Here is an 8,412-nt window from a genome sequence, read left to right on the forward strand (position 1 = left end):
TCCTGAGTTTCACCTGCAGAAATTTCTATTTAATTGGTATGAGTTTCATCTGAGCAAAGAAAGTTTTAAATGTTCTTCAAGGGAAGAAAGGGGAGGCAGCTTAGAATACGAACCAAAAGTGTCATCACTTGCACAAGACGGAGTAAAGTAGTAGGTAGAGATTAAGGAAAACCTTCACAGAGGATATATTGTACCTCACTTATTGAATAATCTTATAGCTAAAAACTGGTAGAGAGAAAAGGAAAAACCATTTTCTCTCATGAGTGAAATATTTGAACCTATGTAAAAAATGCAAACACCGAAAGAACCTGGGATAATGTCCAAAAATGAGTCAACAGATGTCTAGGGGGAAGGATCTGGAGACCATAAGAAGACTATAAATGGTGGCGGCACCTGTGGCTCAGAGGAGTAGGGTGCCGGCCCCGTATACCACAGATGGTGGGTTCAAACCTGGCCGCGGCCAAAAACTGCAATAAAATAAAATAAAAACACTATAAATGGTTTGAAATATCACCAGCTTTTTTCTGACTATTCATGGTCTTAGGCATTGGAATCTTTCTTCTATCCTAAGACACCATCTACTTCTGGTCTTCACTTCTTCCACTGTCTTCCTTAGGTTCATCCTGGTTGCATTTCCCCAAAGGTCACTCAGAAACCCTGATGGGGAAGTTTGGGACCAACATCTCAAGTGCCACCAGCTTCACACTAACAGGATTTCCAGAGATGAAGGGCCTGGAGCACTGGCTGGCTGCCCTCCTCCTGCTGCTTTATGCTATCTCCATCCTTGGCAACACCCTCATCCTCTTCATCATAAAGGAAGAGCGGAGCTTGCACCAGCCCATGTACTATTTCCTGTCTCTTTTGTCTGTTAATGACCTGGGTGTGTCCTTTTCTACATTGCCTACTGTCCTGGCTGCTGTGTGTTTTCATGCCCCAGCAATTCGTTTTGATGCCTGCCTGGTCCAGATGTTCTTTATCCACTTTTTCTCCTGGACAGAGTCTGGGATCCTGCTGGCCATGAGTTTTGACCGCTATGTGGCCATCTGCAACCCCTTGCGCTATTCCACAGTGCTCACTGACACCTGTCTGGCCCATATTGGCATATCCATTGTCATCCGCAGCTTCTGCATGGTCTTCCCACTTCCTTTCCTCCTGAAGAGGCTGCCTTTCTGCAAGGCCAATGTCTTGACCCATTCGTATTGCCTGCACCCTGACTTGATCCGTCTGCCCTGTGGAGACACAACCATCAATAGCATGTATGGCCTGTTCATTGTCATCTCTGCCTTTGCTGTAGATTCAGTGCTGATCCTCCTCTCCTATGTGCTGATTCTGCACTCTGTGCTGGCGATTGCCTCTCAGGAGGAGAGACTTAAGACACTAAACACGTGTGTGTCACATATCTGTGCTGTGCTTATCTTCTACGTGCCCATGGTTAGTGTGTCGATGGTCCATCGATTTGGAAAGCATGCCCCTGAGTATGTGCACAAGTTTATATCCCTGGTCTATCTCTTTGTGCCTCCAATGCTCAACCCTATTATCTACTCTATCAAGACAAAGGAGATTCACTGGAGGCTACACAAAATGTTAGTGAGAATTAAGCTCTGATTAAGAAAGCCTCCTGAAAAGCCAAGTGCCATAGGAGCTTTTTGTTTGCAGATGTTTTTAGGCTTACCAGTCTACGCCTTGGAGCCTTTCAATCTTTTTCTAGATGGGAACCCATAATTGGATACCTGCACAAGTTAAGTGGAATTGGTTGGCTACAACCTACATCTCAAAATATCATGCTGCAGTATGTTGTAGTTAATCATGTATACAATTATCACAAATGACTTCTCTCAGCCTCTACTTGGAAGAGGGTCTTGAATTAGATCCTTTTTGTACCAATATAGTAATGACATCAATGCTTTGAAGTAAATTTCATAAAACAAATAGACAAAAATTTATGTATAAATTAGTTACATTATGTTATAATTAGGGATTATGCTACTTGAGAACATAAAAATCATCTAAGAATTTTTTTTTGGAGCTGTTTTCTACTTTAATACAATTTTTTTTAATTGATAAACCATAGCTGTGTACATTAGTGCAATCAAGGGGTACATTGTGCTAGTTTCATATACAATCTGAAATATTCTCCTCATACTGTTTAACATAGCATTCATGGCATTTTCTTAGTTATTGTATGTAGACATTTGTATTCTGCCTTTAGTAAGTTTCGCCTGTACCCATTCTAAGATGCACTGTAGGTGTGGCCCCACCCATTACCCTCCCTCCACCCTAACCTCGCCGCTCCCTTTCCCTGCCTTGGCCCTTTCCTCACAGTCTTGTGCTATAGTTGGGTTATAGCCTTCATGTGAAGGCTATAATTTAGCTTCATAGTAGGGATGAGTCTGTACATTGGATACTTTTTCTTCCATTCCTGAGATACTTTGCTAAGAAGAATATGTTCCAGCTCCATTCATGTAAACGTGAAAGAGGTAAAGTCTCCATCTTTCTTTAAGGCTGCAAATATTCCATGGTATACATGTACCACAATTTGCTAGTCCATTTGTGGATCGATGGGCACTTGGGCTTCTTCCATGACTTAGCAATTGTGAATTGGGCTGCAATAAACATTCTGGTACAGATGTCTTTGCTATATTGTGATTTTTGGTCTTCTGGGTATAAACCTAGTAAAGGAATTATAGGATCAAATGGCAGATCTATTTTTAGGTCTTTAAATACTCTCCATACATCCTTCCAGAAGGAACGAATTAGTTTGTATTCCCACCAGCAGTGTAGAAGTGTGCCCTTTTCTCCATATCCATGCCAATATCTCTGGTTTTGGGATTTTGTTATGTGGGCTACTCTCACTGGGGTTAGTTGATATCTCAAAGTAGTTTTGATTTGCATTTCTCTGATGAGTAAGCAATGATGAGCTTTTTTCATGTGTTTGTAGAGCGTGCGTCTGTCTTCTTTAGAGAAGTTTCTCTTCAAGTCCCTTGCCCACCCTGAGATGGGATCACGTGTTCTTTTTTTGTTAATGCATTTGAGTTCTCTGTGGATTCTGGTTATTAGACATTTATGAGAGGTATAACCTGCAAATATTTTCTCCCATTCTGAGGGCTCTCTGCTTGCTTTATTTACTATGTTCTTGGCTGTGCAGAAGCTTTTAAGTTTGATCAGGTCCCAGTAGTGTATTTTTGATACTGCTTCAATTGCTGGGGAGTCCTCCTCATAAAATATTCACCCAGGCCGATACCTTCAAGAGTTTTCCCTGCACTTTCTTCAAGTATTTGTATAGTTTCATGTCTTAAGTTTAAATCTTTTATCCAGTGACAGTCTGTCTTAGTTAATGGTGAAAGGTGTGGGTCCAGTCTCAATCTTCTACAGATTGCCAGCCAGTTCACCTAGCACCATTTGTAAAATAGGGAATCTTTTCCCCACTGAATGTTTTTAATTGGCTTGTCAAAGATGAAATAACGGTAAGTAGCTGGATTCATCTCTTGGTTCTCTATTCTGTTCCAGACATCTACTTCTCTGTTTTTGTGTCAATACCATGCTGTTTTGATCACTATTGATTTATAGTACAGTCTGAGGTCTGGTAGTGTGATTCCTCCTGTTGTGTTTTTATTGCTGAGTAATGTGTTGGCTATTCGAGGTTTTTTTCTGATTCCATATAAAACAAAGTATTATTTTTTCAAGATCTTTAAAATATGACAATAGAGCTTTAATAGGAATTGCATTAAAATTATATATTGCTTTGGGTAGTATAGACATTTTAACAATGTTGATTCTTCCCGGCCATGAGCATGGTATGTTTTTCCATTTGATGACATCTTCAGCTATTTCTTTTCTTAAAAAAGTTCTCTTTGTAGAGATCTTTCACGTCCTTTGTTAGGTATACTCCCAAATATTTCATCTTCTTTGGCACTACTGTGAATGGACTAGAGTCCTTGACTGTTTTTTCGGCTTGGTTATTTTGGTATATATAAAGGCTATAGAGTTATGGGTGTTGATTTTGTAGCCTGAGACATTGCTGTATTCCTTGATCACTTCTAAAAGTTTTGTAGTAAAATCCCTAGTGTTTTCCACATATACGATCATATCATCTGCGAAGGGTGAAAGTTTGATCTCTTCTGACCCTATATGGATACCCTTGATCACGTTTTCTTCCCTAATGGCAATGGCTAAAACTTCCATTACAATGTTAAAGAGCAATGGAGACAATGGGCAACCTTGCCTGGTTCCTGATTTAAGTGGAAATGATTTCAATTTAACTCTATTCAATACGATATTGGCTGTGGTTCTGCTGTAGATGGCCTCTATTAGTTTAAGAAATGTCCTTTCTATGCCAATTTTCTTAAGTGTTCTGATCATGAAGGGATGCTGGATATTATCAAAAGCTTTTTCTGCATCAATTTATAGTATCATATGGTCCTTATTTTTTAGTTTGTTTATGTGCTGAATTACATTTATAGATTTACATATATTGAACCAGCCTTGAGACACTGGGATAAATCCCACTTGGTCGTGGTGTATAATTTTTTTTAGGTGTTGTTGAATTCTGTTTTTTAGGATCTTATTGAGTATTTTAGCATTAATATTCATTAGTGATATTGGTCCATAATTTTTTTTTGTTGGGTCTTTCCCTGGTTTGGGGACCCAGGTGATGTTTGCTTCATAGAATGTGTTGGGTAATATTCCTTCTTTTTCTATATTTTGGAAGAGGTTGAGAAATATAGGTACTAGTTCTTCTTTTAAGGTTTGGTAGAATTCTGACGTAAAGCCATCTGGTCTTGGGCTTTTCTTTTTTGGGAGATTTTGTATGGTTGATGCTATTTCAGAACTTGATATAGGCCTGTTCAACATTTCCACTTCATTCTGGCTAATTCTCGGTAGGTGGCGTAGTTCCAGGTATTGTTCGAGTTCTTTCAGATTTTCATATTTGTGAGAGTAGAGTTTCTTATAGTATTCGTTAAGAATTCTTTGAATTTCTGAGGGGTCTGTTGTTATTTCATCATTACCATTTCTGATTGATGAAATTAGAGATTTTACTCTTTTTTTCCTGGTTAGGTTGGCCAAAGGTTTATCTATTTTATTGATCTTTTCACAAAACCAATTTTTGGATTTATTGATCTGTTGTATAATTCTTTTGTTTTCAATTTCATTTAATTCTGCTCTGATTTTGGTTATTTCTTTTCTTCTGCTGGGTTTGGGGTTGGAGTGTTCTTCCTTCTCCAGTTGCTTGAGATGTCCCATTAAGTTATTAACTTCCTCTCTTTCCGTTTTCTTGAGGAAGGCTTGCAGTGCTATAAATGTCCCTCTTAGGACTGCCTTTGCAGTATCCCAGAGGTTCTGGTAATTTGTGTCTTAATTGTTGTTTTGTTCCAAAAATTTGGTGATTTTCTTCTTAATCTCATCTATAATCCATCTATCCTTCAAGATAAGGTTGTTTAGCTTCCATGTTTTTGTGTGTGTATGCAGGTTCCTGTTGTTATTGAGTTCAACTGTTATTCCATGCTGGTCTGCGAAGATTCAGGGAATAATTTCTATTTTTTAAAATTTGCTGAGTTTAGATTTGTGGCCTAGGATGTGGTCAATTTTGGAGTATATTCTGTGGGCTGATGAGAAGAATGTGTATTCAGTTTTGTTGGGATGAAATGTTCTGTAGATGTCTGTTAAGTCCAGATGTTGGATGGTTAAGTTTAAATCTAAAATTTCTTTGTTTAGCTTCTTTTTGGAGGATCTATCCAGCCCTGCTAAAGGGGTGTTGAAATCTCCAACTACTATGGAACTGGAGGAAATTAAGTTGCTCATGTATGTTAGAGTTTCTGTTACAAATTGAGGTGCGTTCTGGTTGGGTGCATAAATATTAATAATTGAAATCTCATCATATTGAGTATTACCTTTAAGAAATATGAAGTGTCCGTCCTTATCCTTCCTTATTTTGGTTGGTTTAAATGTTCTGTAGATGTCTGTTAAGTCCAGATGTTGGATGGTTAAGTTTAAATCTAAAATTTCTTTGTTTAGCTTCTTTGTGGAGGATCTATCCAGCCCTCCTAAAGGGGTGTTGAAATCTCCAGCTACTATGGAACTGGAGGAAATTAAGTTGCTCATGTCTGTTAGAGTTTCTGTTACAAATTGAGGTGTGTTCTGGTTGGGTGCATAAATATTAATAATTGAAATCTCATCATATTGAGTATTACCTTTAAGAAATATGAAGTGTCTGTCCTTATCCTTCCTTATTTTGGTTGGTTTAAAGCCTATTTCATCTGCGAATAGGATTGAAATACCTGTTTTTTCCTGCTTTACATTTGCCTGGAGTATAGATGACTATCCCTTCACCTTGACCTTGTATTTGTCTTTTAATATAAGATGAGATTCTTGTATGCAGAAGATACATGGCTTGAGTTTTTGTATCCAATCAGCCAACCTGTGCCTTTTTAGAGGACAATTGAAACCATTCACATTAATTGAGAATATTGATAAGCCTTTCGAGAGTCCAGTGGACATTTTTAATCCTTTTGCGACTGTGGAAGTTGGAATTTGATCAAAATTTTCTGGGTGGGTTTACTTTTGTGGTGGAGGATTACACTGGTCTTAATGGAGGATAGGTCTGAGAATATCCTGGAGAGCTGGTTTAGTTATGGCAAATTTCTTCAACATGTGAATGTCATTGAAGTAATTAATTTCTCTGTCATAAATGAAACTCAGTTTAGCTGGGTACAGGATCCTGGTTGAAAGTTATTTTGTTTTAGGAGATTAAAAGTTGATGACCATCCTCTTCTAGCTTGAAAGGTTTCAGCAGAGAGATCTGCAGTTATTCTGATAGGCTTGCCCTTGTAGGTGATGGTTTTCTTTTGTCTGGCTGCTTTCAGAATTTTCTCCTTCATATTAACTTTAGTGAAATTGTTTATGATGTGTCTGGGGGATGTCTTATTTGGGTTGAGTCATGCTGGAGTTCTGAAACTGCTATCTGAATTTTAGAATCTCTTGGCATGTCTGGAAAGTTCTCCTTCACAATCTCATGGAGAAGAGACTCTGTGCCATGTGAAGCCACTTTGTTGCTTTTGGGGATCCCTATAAGATGAATATTCATTTTCTTTGAATTATCCCAGAGCTCTCTGAGAGAGTGATCTATTTTTGCCCTCCATTTCTCTTCCTCTTTGAGAGTTTGGGAGTGTTCAAATGCTTTGTCTTCAATGTCAGAAATCCTTTCTTCTGCTTGCTCCATTCTGTTACTGAGGGATTCTACTGTGTTTCCCAGATTTTTGAGGGCTGCAACTTCTTGTCTCAATGTGTCAAAATCTTTGGTCGTTTGGTCTTTGAATTTGTTGAATTCTTGAGATATCTTTTGTGTTACTACTTAGAATTCTAATTCGATCTTATTTGCTATCCAGATTCTGAATTTGATTTCTGACATCTCAGCTATTTATTTGTGCCTGGGATCTTGTGCTGTGTCTGTCCCATTGATCCTTGGGGGAGTTGATCTACTCTGATTATTCATATTGCCAGAGTTTTTCTGTTGATTTCCCCTCATGACTGTTTTTAACCATTGCCTCTGGCCGTCCTCATAGTTGGGGAGGTGTCTCTCCAAGATTAGAACCCAGCGGGATCACTCTATTATTGCTGGATCTTTGTAGGGAGTGGCCCTGTGTAGTTCCTCTGGGGCTGCCCCAGACAGGGAGTTCTAGTTGCGGAAATAGCTCTGGAGTGTGACACCCTCAGATCCAGCAACAGGGTGGGAGGTGGTGCGTACGGTTCTGGGAGTGCCTGGCACCTAGTGAATTTGGCACAGGGAGCACAAGGCTCCAGCAGTCTCTGGCCAGGAGAAGGGTTCTGTGCAGAGGCAGGGAGGGCTCCGGCGGCACACGGCTATCAGAGTCCCTGGCCAGACGAGTGAGCAAGTGTGGAGGTAGGGAGGGTTTAGAAGGGATGACACAGGGTAGCATGGCTCCCGCAGTTCCTGGTCAGGGCATGTGTAGGCCCAGCGGGCCCGGGTCACAGGTCGGAGGTCGTGGCGCAGCTTTTATGGAGGTCTGGGCAGTGCCAATCCCAGGAGTTTGAGGTTGCTATGAGCTGTGACGCCACGACACTATACCCAGGGCAAAAGCCTGAGGCTCCAGTGTGCCAAAACTTGTCTCACTCTGACCCTGAGGTGAAGGCTGCAAGGCAGCTCAGTCCCCATTTTTAGGCTGCTCAATGACTAGGTTACTAGTTCCTGCCCCATCTTTGCTTGGTGACCCTGAGGGCAGAGCTTGCTGGGGCAGTTCTCTCACAATGGCTTCTTGCGGCCCACAGTGAACACTATTAGCTCCGTCTGGCTCAGCGGCTCAGTCTGGGGACCTAGACAATGCCCATAGTTCTCTGCACTCCTGCTCAAGCTCTCCCCAAGGCAGTTCAACTGAGTGCCCAGTCCAAAAACACTGA

The 8,412-nt window shown here is 40.3% G+C and overlaps 1 protein-coding gene across 1 annotated transcript; it reads left to right on the plus strand.

Annotated features, from left to right (window-relative positions):
* The first annotated feature begins 660 nt into the window (after positions 1 to 660).
* Positions 661 to 1,605, plus strand: LOC128565849 (olfactory receptor 51I2-like). The gene has a single exon (XM_053562580.1). It carries the CDS (start codon positions 661 to 663, stop codon positions 1,603 to 1,605), a length of 945 nt encoding a protein of 314 aa, XP_053418555.1.
* The last annotated feature ends 6,807 nt before the right edge of the window (positions 1,606 to 8,412 follow it).

Source organism: Nycticebus coucang, chromosome 14, assembly GCF_027406575.1.
Source record: "Nycticebus coucang isolate mNycCou1 chromosome 14, mNycCou1.pri, whole genome shotgun sequence".
In the NCBI taxonomy this organism is placed as follows: Eukaryota; Metazoa; Chordata; class Mammalia; order Primates; family Lorisidae; genus Nycticebus; species Nycticebus coucang.